Below are 17592 nucleotides of genomic sequence, written 5' to 3'. Positions count from 1 at the left end.
AAAATTTTCATAAAATAACACAAGTTCTCCTTATATTTTTGTAAAATATTAGTTTTAGTAATGTAATTTTAAAAAATTAACACATAATAAACTTTCATTTAACCACGTTAATAAAAAAAATAAAAAATAAAAAATAAAAAATAAAAATATAGAGACTGAAAAACATATAAACTCTTATAAACATTTTTTAATATCTATAATCAATATGTTTCAATTTGTTTTATTATTTTAAAATTAATATTTAATTTTTGACCAATTTCGTGTTATGTAATCATCTAGTTGTCCTTACATATTAGGATAATTTTTTTATTATTATTGTATTAAAATACAGAGCAATTTCAATGAATGTCTTTTGCTCTTTCAAGATTGTAATTAACATTCATGGTGACTTATTACTAGATAGCATTTAAATTCTGAATAGGAAAAAGAAAGTCAATAGAAAAACTAATTTGTTAGGCTTTTAACTTAAAAGCAAGGATTAAAATGAAACAATACTGAAATAAAATATGAGATTAACTAAAGCTGTTATTAACAAAATTGAAAAAAATAAATAATTTATTAAACATTAAAAAATAGAGAATTAAAATAAAACAAATAAAATTTTGAGAATAAGTACTAGTATAATTTTGCCTTTAAGAAACTTAGCCATTTCTCAAAATTGTTCACATATTTTATATGAAAAAAAGTTAGAATGTAAGAAAAAAAAAAAGCATGCAAAGAAAAAAGAAAAAAGAAAAATTAGTTTATTTTCAGCGAAGGGGAAGGAAACTGAGAATGGGATAACCAAATAAAAAATTAAAAAAAAGAAAAAAAAGAAAAAGAGTGAGTGAGTGAGAGAGAGAGAAATGAGGAACTCACTTTGGCTGAGAGGAAATGCAATAACGATACGAAGCGATTGGAAACTTTGCGAAGGCAAAAGCAGAAGAAAAGGGTTGAGCCCCTTCTCCTTAATCGTTTCTTCAATGCCTTACGAGAAGGAGCTCGCTGCTGCAAAGAAAGCTACCTCTCTCGCTGCTTGTCTCTGCCAAGTATTCTTCGCTTCTAAACCCTTTCTTTCTCTTTTTCTATTCCTTTTATTTTCAGATTAAAAACCCTTTCTGGATACTGATTATGTGTGCTTTATCCAGAAAGTACAAAAGGCTCTTTTGCAGTCCGATGTCCACTCAAAATCTGACAAAAGTCCAGTTACTGTGGCTGATTATGGTTAGTTACCTTACTTCTCTGATCTTACTGTTCTTTGTGTTTTAATATTGACAAGCTAATTGTAGTTCCAAAGTTTAGTTGTTATCTATTGACTGATGTTAGTTATCCTCTTGGCTTGGATGAATTCTGTGTGTTTGGAAACTCGTTGAAAAACATGTATATGTGGATAGTGTTGAAGAAAATGCGGTTCCATTGCTATCTAAACGTGAATTCAAACACACGCCTTGACAAATTGAAGCTAAAGAATGTGGAATTATGTTCATTTTCTATTTGACATCTAAGATACTAGCGTTTTATTTAGAAGAATTTTATAATTTGCTTTCATGATATAATATGAAGCTATACCAAACGCTTTGTATGCCTTCCTCACTGATTTATATATCTCTATCGCGCTGACTTTGTATTTTTATCTGCATTGTGTCTCCAAATTTTATTATTTGTCTTGTAAATACAAAGCAGGACTTAATTATGTATAGTTCACCCAGCAAGTTCTTGGACTGATTTCTCTTGAGCATGAAAAACTTTTCCATGTGTCTAAAGTAGTGGATGTTCCTTTTGCTCCTGCCAAAAATAGTTTTATTTCATATTTTCCATTGTGAGGCTGCAATTTGAATCACTTCTGGAATTTTCTTTTTGTTGTTTTGATAGATTGTGTAAAATTTGAGCTTGTGCTTCATTGTCTATAATCTGGACTGCTTAAAAAGGGAAAGTTATTTATAACTTGTGCAGCAATTTTCCATTCTTTATTTTTCTTTTAGTTGCTGCTCTCATTCATGGAGGTTTTGCTGAAGTGCTGATTCACTTCATATTGTGTTGCTGACATGTGGTTAACAGGTTCACAAGCCTTGGTCAGCTATATACTTGAGAGAGAACTTCCTTCTGAACCATTTTCATTAGTAGCCGAGGAGGTGAAATTGTAAACTCTAACAAAATTATTGGACATGCAGAATCTTCTTTCTTTTCTATGCTTGAATATAAAGTCCAATTTTAAAACTCTAGGATTCAGGAGATCTTCGTAAGGAAAGTGGCCAGGATACGCTGAAGCGGATTACAGAACTTGTCAATGATACTCTTGCTAGTGAAGGATCAAATAGTTTTTCTACTTTAACAACAGATGATGTGCTTAGGGCCATTGACAATGGTAAGTCTGAAGGTGGTTCTGTTGGGCGCCACTGGGTTTTGGATCCAATAGATGGTACTAAAGGGTGAGTACTCCATTTTTTTATTTTTTATTTTTAAAATCAAAATGGTATGAAAGAATACTATATTCTATGTGTCTAAGCTTCATCAATTTCTCTTCCTAAAAACTTGGAATCTTCTTGTAACATGGTGTTGTTTGTATTGTAATATCTCATGTCATAAATATATGAAATTTGTCTAGTGCTATTAATCTTGATTATTTTTTAAGATGCAGTTATCGTTCAATATCTTGATTAAAAAGGTAAGACAAAAATAGTGATAGAAATTCATCACTTCAAACAAATATATAGTTGTAAAGATGATTTTAATTGTGGCAAAGTCATTATTTATTACTTGGCATGGTGAAATTGACGATATAGTTTTCCTAGAAGATTCTGGGATGATGAAAATTGGATCGCTGTTCATGTTAAATAAAATTTTAAATCTACGTTTTTGGAGTGATAAAAATTTGATATCACAAATTACTAGCCCTTTATTTACTTTGATTTCGTTAACTCGTCAAAATTAGTTTCCTGATTTACAGCTTATATATTTATACTATTTATTTCACTTGTATAGACTCTGCTATTATTGTGCTTATGAGCGAATGAGTAGCTCATGCTTGTGAGATGACATTATAGGTTTGTAAGAGGAGATCAATATGCTATAGCATTAGCTTTGCTACATGAGGGGAAAGTTGTATTGGGTGTCTTGGCTTGTCCGAATCTTCCACTGGCATCCATTGGCTGTAATCAGCAGCATTCTTCTTCAAATGAAGTTGGTTGTCTTTTCTTTGCTGAAGTTGGTGATGGAGCATATATGCAGGCATTGGGTGGTTCTACACAAACTAGGGTTGGTGCTTATAGAATATTCTCTTACTTGACACTTTACTAATGTCCTTGACAGTTGTGCTATGACCAAATCATCATTCAGGTGCATGTCAGTGCTATTGATAATCCAGAAGAAGCATCATTTTTTGAATCTTTTGAAGCAGCACACTCCTCACATGACTTGTCTAGCTCCATTGCAGAAGTAATGCTATTTCTATTGTCAACCGTTTGTACTTTTTCATTGTTTTTTAGCCTTTTCTTTTAGCTCATTTAGATTTCGTCTGCAAACATTCCTTGAATATTACGACTTCATGAACAGAAACTTGGTGTCAAAGCACCACCGGTCAGAATTGATAGCCAAGCAAAATATGGAGCTTTGTCAAGAGGAGATGGGGCTATATATTTACGTTTTCCTCACAAAGGATACCGTGAAAAAATATGGGACCATGCTGCTGGCAGCATTGTTGTGACTGGTGTGTAATTTTCATTCTTTTTGTTGTGAATTACTTCGTTTCGTACCATCCTTCAGCTAGTGCATGCAAGCAATTGGCTAATATTTTCTTGGTAAACATGTTCTTAAAATAAGCAACGATAACTATTCAGACCTGGTCATAAATAGTATTTGGTGTTTATGTTTATTAAGTCCAAGTCCTACATAATGTCTAGGATTTCTTACATTCTGGGTTTGGTATGCTTGGATCTGGAGTCTTTCCAAAATTCAAATACTTAGAGCCTTAGAGGATAAGTTTTTGGGAATAGGTTTCACCAACATAATTTTTTATCAGCAATTGTTTATATGAATTCGATGCTTTCTTAGTTATAGTTATAAGTTTATATTTTTCAACAAATTTAAGGATCTTTGCTGCCAAATAGTTATATGATTTCAGTCACTCATTACGTTTGACTTGTCTTTATCACATTCTTTAGCATTGATCTTTGTTTAGTCTTATAATTAATTCCATTTTTTACAGAAAATAAATAGAAGGTGGGAAAAAGAAATTGAATGCATTACTTTTTTCAGTTGCCTGAAGAAAGTAGGGAGCAGGATTGTTGAAAAAAAAAATAGCTGTTATAATTTTCTTGCCCACACAAGTCTTCAAGACAATGACAATATTGTACTCTCGTGAACGAGTTATACACACTGAACTCTCATTTTGAATGACATCTGTGCATGTAATTGATATTGGAATGCGCAAAAGATTGTGACATCTGTCTACGATTAACATGTTACATATTTAGTTTCCTTTATAGGTTTTAAAAGGTTTGATGTTGAATGTGTCTTCTGCTTCTAATCTTTTATACATGCAATTGAATTTCTGTAGAAGCTGGAGGCATTGTCACGGATGCTGCAGGGAACCCTTTGGACTTTTCAAAAGGAAAGTTTCTTGATGTTGTTTCTGGTATTATTGTTACAAACCAGAAATTGATGCCGTCACTTCTGAGAGCAGTTAAAGATGCGATCAATGAGAAAGCATCATCCTTGTGATTTCTGATAAACATATGATTCTACAACTGATTGCTAACTTCGTGGTAAGCTTCAGTTATATATTGTGCTATATTTCTTTGTAGCAGATTGCTGTTCTGGTTTTTACTGCTTCTATTGTCTTGAGGATTTTTGTAATTTAGCTTCGAAGTATTTTTTCCTCCTCCATGTACTTCTGTTTTTTCTCTTAACTTATTTTCTATTAATAAACAGAGATCTTTATTAAAACTTTACTTTGATAATTAACTCTTCTTGATTAACTTGTCAGAGGTGATATGATTTGAATATATAATGATCCAAAAATGACCCGAAAATTCGTGAATATTAGGATAATAAGAAAAGGATGACAAGAAGTGACCTCAAGTGTCTAAATTTGAGTTTTTTTTGGTCGTGTAAATTTGAGTTTGTTTGGCTGCTAATATCAACTGTGAAACATGCAATTATCAACTCTTGAATACAGCGTGAAAGGCTGTTATTTCTGTTATGGATAATTATTGTAAAAAATATTAAATAGAGATGAAAGAATCGTGCATAACCGCAATTGTTACTAAATAGTTTCATTACTTTAATAATCGTATATAATATCGTATATTGTTTTTATCTCTCTCTTACTTTTTTTGTTTTAGTTCACGGATTTATAAAATACATTTTAAATATAAAGGGAATGCTAAATTAGTGATACGAAAAAACTATTCTTCATCCCTAAAAGAGCAATAACCTGTTTTAGGTGTGAAAATGCTGTGTAGATAAAGATAAAAGCAAAATTAAGAGTTTTTTGGTTTAGAAAAATACTTTTTTCATTTTTTAACTTTTAATTATTGGACTATTATTTTCTTTTCAGTTTATTTGTAAATTTTAAAGATTTATATAAGGAATAATATAAAAAAAAAATTATTTCTTTTTGTATAAATTTTTTAAAATAAAATTAAAGTGATAATTTACAAATAAAAAATAATAATTTCTTGAAATCAAACGATTCCTAATATACTATGGTTAGGGATTCTTGTAAATACAAGTTGAGATAGAGAATATATGCACTCTTCGCCACTTTCTGCCACTTTCTGCTATGTATGGATTGTTTGCTACTTTGCGATGTTATATGCGGGCAATATTTCTAGATTTGCAGTCATATTTTTAATAATTAAATTTGGATTTAGCAGTATAAAACAAACGTCTTCGCGTGAGTACGTAAAAACTATGAAAATATGCAATGGCAGTTGGAGAACATAAGGGTGAAGGGGGAAATCGGAGTTTTGCATCAGTGGGCCATGGCATGACAAGATATGTTATAGTATCTGATAAAATCAAGAGCATATCCGCGTATGTATAAATTTGAGATATGCTTTAGCCTCACTCGATGCCACTGTTTTTCAATACTATATTGCTTGGGTCGGTTGGGTGTGTTGTGGTAAACTGTCAAACATCAACTATTGTTATGTGCTTGCTTAAACATACATAAATTATCAACTTTAGTTCACAAATAATATTTTGTTCACAAATAAAATGTGTCCTTGTGGTGGGTACTTTAATTTAAATAATTTTTCAGCTGTGTTGGGTGAGCATATGTGACCTCAACCTATAAGGATATGATTATTTGTAAGTTAGAGAATCTGTTAGGAAGAGACTAGTGGTCTTTATGAATAGGAGAACAAAAAGCATGTGTCAACTACGATAATATAAATGTCAAGAGCCAGCGATGAGTCACTAATGATAAATACTTTCACTAAATTGTAATGAATAATTTTAACCTTTTTTTTAATATGTGTATAAAAAATAAAACTTTTCAAATATTCATCCACGTAAAAATTTAAGATAATATTAATTATTATTTTTATCAATTTTTTTATTTATTTTAAATAATTATAGTATTTGAATACTTCAAAACAAAACTCATCAATGTAGGATAAATTAGTAAATTTTAACAAATAATTCTAACAAAATGGTTGGATTCTTTTATGTAATTTTGTTTTTACCGATAACTAAAATTCGAAGTAATATTACCTTCTGTCTATAATCTTCCTAATCACTGAATAAAGAAAATATTAAAAAAAATTTATATTCTTAAAATAATAAATGAATATATATTTTTATTTAATACATGTTCTATAATAAAATAATTATAAATCTTTCTATTTTTATATTTACAATTTTTTAATTATTAACTAAAAATTTATTACAGATTTTTTATTTTTTAAAATGATAAATACATGTATTTTTATTTAATATTCATTTTATAAAATAACAAATAATTATAAAATTATTAGGCAAATATAACAAAGCTTTATATGAAATAGTATTAAGAATATTTAGAAAATGTAGAAGGATATAAAACAAAATTCAATTATAATATATTGAGAGTATTAGAATATCATGGGTGATGATGATGATTTTGGGTTAAATGAAAGTGACAAATCTTGACTTAAGATGAAAGTAAAAGTGCTATTCAAGAAATTTTTTTCTTAAAACTCGTGTTTATTTAATTTTTAGTTGGGTGAAATTAGCAGTGAGTTGGATAATGATGGCTGTAGAATCCAGAATGGGGGAGAGGATTGGGAGGGGTATTTAGGTAATTTAGAGGTGACTGAAGGAGGGTGGTTACTGATTTGATTCTTGTCTTCCTCGCCACTGTTCCCCTGTCTCCATAACAAACCAACCATACATTAACACCAACACTCAACCTCACTCGCTCGCTTCAGAATTCGAGATCTGAAATCCAAGAGAGAAATGAGGGAACCATCGTCGGTGGGATTCGAAGGCAACGGCGTCGTTTCTCCGCCGCCACAAGCTCTACTCGAGAGGCTCAAGGACTACGGTCAAGAAGACGCTTTTGCCCTCTGGGACGAGCTTTCCCCCGAAGAACGCGACCTTCTCGTCAAGGACATCGAGGTAAAATCCCTTCCGATCCACACCTTCCATTTCCTCTCTTTTCTCCGCCGCAAAAATTCGCCTCCGATTCAGTGGCCAATCCAGTTCGGAGCTTCAGATTTGCCACTCTACTTCTTCTCGATTTTCATTTTTTGGATCATTTTGATCTTCGAAGCATGAGATATTGATTTTTTATATTATTTAATTAATCTGCTTCGTGTTGCAGAGTTTAGATCTTTCGAGAATTGATCGGATTATTCGATGCTCACTACGATCTCAAGGTTTCATTGTTGTCTTTTTCTAATCGAATCGGTTATTTCTTTTCACGTGCATGCATGTTGATGCCTGCGTTGTTTGTGCCGCGTGTGATTGATTGGTGATTGCTTCCCAGGGCTACCGGCAGCTGCTATTGAACCTGTGCCGGAGAGCAGTGTGTCGACGGTGGAGGAGAGAAGCCAAGAGGATCGAGAGAGATGGTGGAAGATGGGATTGAAGGCTATTTCAGATGGAAAGTTAGCTGTATTGCTTTTATCTGGTGGCCAGGTATATTTGAAACTGTTTCGTATGACATATACATATGCTTTTTAAACTATTTTTAATGGGGAAAAGATAATGATAATACTGATGGGTTGTTTCAATATTAATTTGATGCCAGTCACAGATGTTTAGAATCTTTAAATACATGCAACAATGGTGCCTTTTAGTTTAGTAATGTTTTATGCTAACTTTATAGACGCGTTATTTATTCAGTTTTGATAACTTTAATTTTCAATGTTGAGTTTAAGCATTTAAATAGAATAAGTTTACATTAAAAAAAATTTATTGGATTGAAAATACAAAAGTATAATAGCGTAATATTATTTAATACTTAAACTCATTAAGACTCAAGTTAATATTTTCCTTATTTATATGATAACTATGATACTAAAGATAACAAGCAATATGGTTTCTCCATTTTACTATCAGCATTATTTTGTTATAATGCCTGCCCTTTTGAGAACGTTCTCCATTGGAGACAAGTTAGACTTCGTGGGTCTTCCATTTGATTGTCACTAAAAAGCAACATTATTGGCTGAAAAGATATGAAAGTGTAAGAGCAGATGGCTTTTCTTTTTTCCAACTTTACTAATCCGCTTTGATGTGTTATGGTATACTACTATGATGCATCTGTTTTCTGTTTTTCACTTATAATAATGATAGGTGATTGATTTCTTAGGGCTTAAAAAGGAGCGGCTCTAACTTGGTTTATTGTAATCATATGTACTATAAAGTTGCTTTATGTTACTTATGTGGATACCCTCGCCTCTCTCATCCCATCGGATTCCACCAAAAAGCAAATAGGTATATATATATATATATATAATAATGTAAGTTTTATTTGGATAGCGGCATCGCATCAACTTTAAAGTATAATATTTGGAATAATTAAATTTTAACCCCGCTTATTCATACTCTATTGTTTTTTTCCCCTAAAAAATAATTCCTGGTTTTTCAGTATTAGTTTATTTGTCATATGACCTCATGGCTGAAATAATTAATATAATTTGTAAATATCTTAGTAAATAAAATATTCAGCTAATTTAGTTGCTTTATAATGACCACTATCATCATCGATGATATTGTCATTATTTATTAGTTTATTATAATACTATCTTGTCCCCATTGATGTGTGCTAACCTACTTTTATTTTGAGAAATGCTAATAATATATTGCTTTTAACGCACGATTATTTTTAAATAAATTAAGCAGGAAAACCAGTTTTGATCTTTAGTGCGGCACACATGAAATTTACTCGATAATAAGAAAAATATTGAGAAGAGTATTTTACTAATATTTCTTTTTATTTTTATTAACACATTACAGACTATTTAACTTAAAAGCTCGAAAAACAATTTGTAGGTGCAAATTTGATACAAAACCACCCAGTTATCTAAAAGACTCCTGTTTTCTGGGCCTTGTTATTGTTTGTCTAAATATATAAATCCAGCATGACTACTTGAATATGAAGAAGCCATATTTTTTTTTTTTAGTGAACACCATAATTTCTTATATAATGACAGTATTTTGGGTCAAGATAAAGATACCAAGGGGTTTGCTATATCTTCATATAACTTTCTCTCAATAATCCTCCTAATATTGAATAAAGTACTGAAAAGAATGCACAGGAGAATGCTGACCACCAAAGTAGGAAATATTGAAAAATATTTTAGAAAACAATATTTGCTTAATGAAAACATCTATCATATTGAAAACACAAAAAACATTTAATATTGTTATTTTAAGCAATTTAGAGTATTTACGGTGTTATATTTAGTCTTCATATTTGACACCATTTTTCATTTTATTCTTGCATACAAAAAAATAATTAATTTTTGGTCTCTCCATAAAAAACTTTACATTTTGATCCTTACACATAACGTTTTTCTTTTGGTCTTTATATGAAAAGTATTTTAATACTGTTATAACTTCCATAAATCGTGGGAAGAATTTTTAAAGTATTTTCATATCAGGATTAAAATGCAGTGTGTTTTTGCAGGGACTAAAATAAAAAGTGGATCTGGTGTAGGGACCAAAATTATAATTTAACCAAGATATATTAATAATCTCATTTCAAGATAGTGTCTTTTGTTTTTTCTTTTTATTTTACCATAATAAAATAAAAAGTCTCCCTTTACCAAATTATGAGCTCTAAAATAAAAACAGTACTGTTTTTATTAAAGAAGGATAATATCGTGAACTTAGTATAATTTTTTTGCTGTAAAAAATGTCTAATTTTCATATGGCTATGCATTTGATGTAAATAATTTATGCTCATCCAATTCTAAGTCCATCTTCAATTTTAGAAACAATGGGTTTGCCTTTTCTTTTTTTTTTTCTCAACGCTGGCTGCATGAAGTCTGGAATATTAGCCCGACATCATCCTAATTTTGTTGGATTTTCCAAGTCAAATTCTTCTTGGTAATTTTTACACTAGACTTTATATTGGCTGTGATTGAGATACGAGTACCTACTAACAACAGAAAATCTGGAGAAACATTTGATTAATCATTTAGTTGTGTCATGCAAGATATTACAAATGATGCAATGCATAAACCAATCTTTGACTACGGAAAAAAAAAATCCTTGAATTGTTTAGATGCTTGCTGTCTTCATCCTCAGAATATTAGTTATGTAGCACAAGCACCTTCTTAGCTGACCTGTTGCACCTGGACATTTTTATGTAGCATTCATTCTTCATTTATAACTGTTAAATTTCAAATTGTCTGTCTGTTTGTCTGACCTAATAATGTCCCAAAACTATAAATGCAGGGGACTCGACTTGGAAGTTCAGATCCAAAAGGATGCTTCAGTGAGTATTCTCATGTGATACTGAAAACAAATTATTGAAGCTCACCTAGGACCAGTTTGATAGACACAGACGCACAATACTACTGAAATGCTTGCTTCATATATGTACAAGAGATTCGACAGAAACAGTAGATATCTTTCAGATGAAAGTAGGGAATACAAGTAGAAGATAACGAAAGTATGATAAAACTGTCAATTCCCATGACTGAGAGACCGACCTACAGTGGCTGAAATGTCCCCAAAACTATATTTTCTCTCCTTCTCTTCCCATTCTTCTATAACTAAAACTCACTTTGCCAATGCACCCCGCTTCTCTCTCTTCCCTTCTCACAACAACTCTTATTCTCCTTCATGTGTTCCTTTTCACTTCCTAGTGTAAATCTTCCAAATTTTAGGCCCACTACAAACTTGATCAATTAATTGGCTCATAACCACTTCACTATAGGGAAGATTCCCATCAGTTTCTGCTATCTTCAGTTATAACAATATTGTTGGACCTGGAAATTTATAAAATTCCATATAATGATAAAAAGTGTATTTTTCTTTCCATTTAGTTCATTCTTCATTTTTTGTGGGTTTTAATGATGTTTACAACTTATGCACTATATATTGATGTACCCACTACTCTCCCTTCTATTTCTAGGTAAGATCATTGTAATTAAAACCAATGGTAGATACTTCTTTCAGATAAACAAGTTTTGGGAAGACTACAAATTACTTTGGAAGAAATGAAAACCATTAAACTTCCATTTATATAGAAATTATTTGGTTCAAATCATACTGATAAGAAATAACACCGTATATAATCGTCAAGAAAGCAGGAAAGTACTAGTTGAATGTTTGGCACAGAAGGCTTACAAGCAAGTTAAATATTGCATGTAGAAGTAAAAGGCATCTAGTAATTTCTGATTCTTGGATCAATAAGTTTTTCACTGAGCGTAAATATGAATACTAAGTGTGTTTTCAATCTGCTTAAGTACCCTTTTCCTTTTGTCTCACCTAAGATTCTGCTAAGTTTGACTCCTAAATTGTATCAAAGTAGCTGCAGTTTGTATTAAATATATCTTTTATTCGTGTATTAATATATTTAATTTTAGATATTGGACTTCCATCTGGAAAATCGCTTTTTCAACTTCAAGCTGAGAAGATTTTATGTGTACAGAGACTAGCTGCTCAAGCTACAAATGAGAGTAAGTCTAATTTGCATTGGTTCACTTTTTTCATGTCTTATTCTGTCTCATTCTTATCATTTAAAGTATTGCAGCTTCTGCTTCCTCAGCACAAATACACTGGTACATAATGACTAGTCCATTCACTGATGAAGCAACACGCAAATTCTTTGAAAATCATAAATTTTTTGGTCTTGAGGCAGAACAGGTAAGATGTCTCTAAACCTTTTTCTTATACTATTAGAACTTGTTATACAATGGTTTGCTTACATTGACTCACCTTTCTTATGTAGGTTACCTTTTTTCAGCAAGGAACAATCCCATGTGTTTCCAAGGATGGTAGATTTATTATGGAGACTCCATACAGGGTATACGTTAATGTCAACTAAAATGAGGGTGCCAAGAGTTTATGTTAGATAACCGTATTTAGTTACTAGCATAATTAGTTAGTTAGGGTATGGGATAATTAGAGAAATAAGGCACACTGCCTATTGTAGAATTATAAAAAAGAAAAGGAGTTGACAGGGAGATTTTATCTTGTGATTTGAAAGAAAATTCAATTGTTATGGGAGAGTCCAGGCCTCTTGAAAGTCCTGGGAATCATTTGTAATCTTTTCTGTTAATAAAATCTAGATAGAAACTGGATAACATTATAGATAGAGAAGGCTTTATTTACAGAAAAGAGACAGAATAATATAGTTCTATCTAGCTTACTTTTATCTCTAGTTCCTTTATTTTGAATTCTGTCTTGTGGTTTAATAATTTTAACTTTTAAAGCCAGGTAGCAAAGGCTCCTGATGGGAATGGTGGAGTGTATTCAGGTACCATATGGTTTAAATGACCCTTCTTTTCAAATTCCAATCTGTCATGCTGACATATATTGTGTTCTTTTAATATCTTTTACATATTGGTTGGTAAAAATTGAATATATTGGAATTTATTTATTTTTGTTCAGCTCTGAAATCTACCAAATTACTGGAGGATATGGCCTCAAAAGGAATTAAGTATATTGATTGCTATGGAGTTGACAATGCACTGGTATTTTTTTCCTTGCCATTTTGTCTCTTTAATTGGTCAATTTTCCTGACCAGTTATTGCTTCTTATTTAAATATGTATTGACTAGACTTGTGAAACAGGTTCGAGTTGCTGATCCAACCTTTTTAGGTTACTTCATTGATAAAGGTGTAGCTGCTGCTGCAAAAGTTGTCCGCAAGGTGACAGATCGATTAAGTTATTCCTGACTAGTCACTCAGTCATCTCTTTTGAATAATCTGAGTTTGAGAAATTATTTATTACTTTTATTTCTCTGCTTTGTGCAAAGAAAGAAAATCTTGTAGCTGCATGGATTTACCTTTTCACTGAAATAATGAACATTGTATTTAAGGAGTTTATTCTTGAATAAATGGGCAAGATCTAACCCTAGGTTGTATAGTTGAAGATTACCTATGATTGTTCATGATTAGATGAATGCTGCAATAGTCAGTAGGTTGATAATGACTCTGCATGAAACATTTTTTTGTTGGTTCTCCCCTGTTTAGTTCCAGTCTTTGAATCTGTTGCTGTTGTTTCATTCATGGTTTCCTTTTCTTACATCACAATTAGTTGATATTGCTTGAGATTCTAACTCAATTAAAGATTCAGTGCTTCATTTTCTTCTATTAATCTGAAGAAAGAAAATTGGACAGTAACAAGACTGGAATATTCTTGCTATTCCCTCCCCTGCCAAACAAACTGATAATGATGATGTTGCATATTTCCATGGACTGTAATTTTGGACCTGACTAATTAACCTAACACTGTAGCTGTTGAAAATATAACACAAAAAGAAAGAACTCAGGGACTAAATTATTTAGGCATGTAGACTTGAAATGCAGATTTGCTATATTAAAAAGTTTATATACTGGATTGAACTTTAAACACAAGGTCAGCATCTATTAATTAATTTAACTCTGAACTAATGCAATTTGACCAGCTAAATTGACTAGCTAGATCCTGTTTTTCATTACAGGCCTGTAATTGTTTTCGTCTCCCATGCTACATCAACTTATTTCTGTATTTTGTCTACATGGTTATGATTCTATCTTTTTTTTGACATGCTAGCCAAGGAACAAAAGAAAAAGCTATCTGTTTTTGACATGCTAGCCAAGGAAAACAGTGGAGGCATGCATTAAAAATATATATTTATGTTTTTTTTATTTCTTCTAATATGTTTGGAGTTCTATATCTTGCTCTGATTCTGGTAATATTCTGGATTGATAATTAATGACAATTGCATGAGGCAGATGATAAGTAGGATTTCTTTTAAATCAATAATTCAATTGATTTTGTTCTTAGCGTAGTTGGTGCTTATTAAATTTTGTCATTTGTGACAGGCATATCCACATGAAAAGGTTGGTGTGTTTGTTCGGCGAGGTAAAGGTGGTCCTCTTACGGTAGTTGAATACAGCGAGTTGGACCCATCACTAGCTTCTGCAGTCAATCAAGCAACTGGCCGTCTTCGATTTTGTTGGAGTAATGTTAGTCTGTTGTTCCTCTTTACAACCTATTGGCTTATTTCTGCACTCGATTTGCTATTAGATTTAAGGATCAATGCCCTTGAATTTTCGCAATGATCTTCTAGAAAGGAAAGCAGGGGGTTGAAGAGTTTGCACCCTAAATGTTAGGAACTCAGAAACAGGTTGAGGTTTCAGAAAAAAAAATGATGAGAAAAAATAGAGAAATGAAAGGAAAATAGAAAGAAGTGTCTACTAAATCACAAAATAAAGAAGAGAGCATGCTTCTTCCAAGGGTTTCTCCTTAGTCCCTTTTACAACAAAGCTAATGTTCAGTTCCCAAACGATAATGTCAGAATGACGACTCATTTCTAATCTTCATCTAATTCTCTACCTCTACAACTTCCATGCCTAACTGTTCTAACTAACTACATCGTCTCCCTAGCCCAATCACTGCTAATTTTAAGTGGAAACCAAAAGTATCAATTATCTACATTTGACAGTGACATGCTGAGATTTCGACAGGAGCTTTTGTGCTATGATAAGATCATGTATTAGAGACCATGGGAATCATATATGATGAAATGAAAATTGTCATCTACGTTTGTTTCTTATTGTCTTATCAATGCTTTCAGGATCTGTATCAAAAAATTCTGAAAGATATAATTACTACAGTTCTTTTCCCATGCATTGATGCAGTTGCCACATATTTTGTCTCATAGATCTATAACTCTATTTCCTTTATCAACCAAAACGGGAAATTCATAAAGATCATAGACTCACAGGTGTCGATTAGTCTATTTAATTGACCCCATAAATGGTATAAGGCTCTGTTTTTGTTGTAGTAGTAGTAGTATAAGATGAATGCTATTACGGGTGATCATGTGTAAGCATGAATGTTCATACATAGAACATAAAAACATTTTTTCACTTTGTACTTAGAAATTGATGATTATTTTTACTGGCTGCATTTTGAGTTATCTTTAAGATTTCTGATTAACCTTGTGATTTCAGGTCTGCTTACACATGTTCACTTTGGATTTTCTCAACCAAGTGGCAAATGGACTTGAAAAAGACAGCATGTACGTGTTTTGGCAAAATTGTTTGTCCCATCTCGCCTCTCATTGTTATCTTAAATCCAAGTGTGAAGACATTAATTTGTTGCAAGACATTCAACCTTGTAGTCTTAATGTCATATAACCAAACTCAATCTTAAGAAAATGTTACATTGCTCTATAACCAGTTCGATGGTAGTAAAAAGGTCATATAATTTGCTAGTTTAATCAGATGACATAAACTACTTCGGAAGATTAATCGTAATTCTTCTTATGCCTGACTTATCAGCGGTTGAACTGAATAAAGTTTAAAATGTGAATAAAGCCAAAAGTGGTGTTGATACTACTTTGGACCCATTTGGATGATATAATCAGCCAACTTTTAGGTTTTTTATAGATATTGATGTATGCATTGATTTTATGTGCAGTTACCATCTTGCGGAGAAGAAAATCCCTTCCATACATGGGTATACAATGGGATTAAAACTTGAACAGTTTATATTTGATGCGTTTCCATATGCTCCAACAACTGCACTTTTTGAGGTGACTATAATTCTAATTTTTCCATGAAATTGTGCAATTTCTTTCCTGGCATGATATTTGTGCAAGGATGCTACCCTTATTATTGCATATTTTATGCGTCAATCTTCAGGTATTACGAGAGGAGGAATTTGCACCAGTAAAAAATGCAAATGGATCCAATGTTGACACTCCAGACAGCGCAAAACTGCTAGTTCTTCGACTCCATACTCGTTGGGTTGTTGCTGCAGGTGGCTTCTTAACACATTCAGTGCCTTTATATGCAACAGGTAAGTTATTCCTCCCCTTTTGCCAAGTAGAGAAGAAAATATAGTGGCTAGGCCTCTTAGTCGGACAGATACGCAAACATGGAGAGCCAGTTTGTGAGAGAAAAAGATGAAGATATTATATATGTTTTGTTAGAGAAAATTATCTTATTTAACTCTTCCTTTCCAATTCATGAAACTTCATGGCCCCTCATTCAGGTGTTGAAGTGTCGCCACTCTGTTCATATGCTGGTGAAAACCTGGAACCCATATGTCGAGGAAGAACATTTCATGCGCCATGTGAGATCACATTCTAGTTCTGCTCTGTTTGTGAGTCGTTGTGACTTACACTACAACGAGGGATTTCTCAGTTCCATACAGCTTGCAAGATTAATTTGTGAATGCCACTCTTCATTCACTTGTATCAATATACATGTATCTTCTCCAATCTGTTTCTGATTGGCTTGTTTTTTGGTTTGTCGTTTTTCGGCCAACGGTCTGTTTTAGTGCTGCTGAGGAATGTACATGTATCATAATTTTTACTTAGCATTTATTTGCCCATGCTGACTCGATTATTTCATCCTATTTTTCCTTTTCCTTCCCTACTTCCTAAATTTATTTATAATTTGTCTAAGATGTGCAATATTGCACATAATAAGAATTTATATAGTATATTTTTATTAGAAATTGTAGTATTTAATAATGTCAATGCATTATATTTTATAATATTTAACAAAATTTATTAAATACATTTTTATTATATGCAATATTCTATTGCTTAAAATTTTCATTTATTTATGCTAGGGTCCATATTTATTCTTGCACCTTCAGTAGTAATTTGACCCCTTGAGGTAGTGATGAGGAAATGGCAGAGGAGATGAATCCCAAAGCCCATTCATCAAGCAAAGTAGCTTTCCATTTAGGATTTAGATGACATGCTTTGTCGAATGCACTGTTGGAAAATTAAATTTTATAAATTTCATTAACTACTAACATGTTTTGGAGTGTCTATTATTATTATTATTTTTATGTGCTTTTTATCTTTTTTATTTAAGTAATTTTTGTCTAATATGTTCTTACTATGAATATAAGGGCAAAAAGTGTATTTTAGATCAAATTTATTTGAATTTGAATGATAATAAACCCTGAAGAGTAATAAAAGACACGTACCTACGTTCTTTT

General features: G+C 31.8%; 2 protein-coding genes across 2 annotated transcripts; both read left to right on the top strand.

Annotated features, from left to right (window-relative positions):
• Positions 1–775: 775 nt before the first annotated feature.
• On the top strand, positions 776–4916 carry LOC113857669 (SAL1 phosphatase). The gene is made up of 8 exons (XM_027489783.1): positions 776–1028; positions 1128–1203; positions 2038–2111; positions 2203–2408; positions 3024–3234; positions 3316–3414; positions 3532–3685; positions 4535–4916. Exons 1-8 carry the CDS (start codon positions 846–848, stop codon positions 4696–4698), a joined length of 1167 nt encoding a protein of 388 aa, XP_027345584.1. The 5' UTR covers positions 776–845; the 3' UTR covers positions 4699–4916.
• LOC113857668 (UDP-N-acetylglucosamine diphosphorylase 1-like) lies at positions 825–17011 on the top strand. The gene is made up of 23 exons (XM_027489781.1): positions 825–1028; positions 1128–1203; positions 1962–2111; positions 2203–2408; positions 3024–3234; positions 3316–3414; positions 3532–3685; positions 4535–4742; positions 7392–7581; positions 7787–7841; positions 7952–8103; positions 10870–10909; positions 12006–12098; positions 12173–12285; positions 12371–12445; positions 12859–12898; positions 13033–13115; positions 13215–13292; positions 14451–14594; positions 15585–15652; positions 16054–16168; positions 16278–16434; positions 16630–17011. Exons 9-23 carry the CDS (start codon positions 7420–7422, stop codon positions 16725–16727), a joined length of 1473 nt encoding a protein of 490 aa, XP_027345582.1. The 5' UTR covers positions 825–1028; positions 1128–1203; positions 1962–2111; positions 2203–2408; positions 3024–3234; positions 3316–3414; positions 3532–3685; positions 4535–4742; positions 7392–7419; the 3' UTR covers positions 16728–17011.
• Positions 17012–17592: the final 581 nt, after the last annotated feature.

This window comes from Abrus precatorius, unplaced genomic scaffold, assembly GCF_003935025.1.
Source record: "Abrus precatorius isolate BTA unplaced genomic scaffold, Abrus_2018 Scaffold2, whole genome shotgun sequence".
Taxonomy (NCBI): Eukaryota; Viridiplantae; Streptophyta; class Magnoliopsida; order Fabales; family Fabaceae; genus Abrus; species Abrus precatorius.
This window is presented reverse-complemented; position numbering and strand designations above follow the sequence as displayed.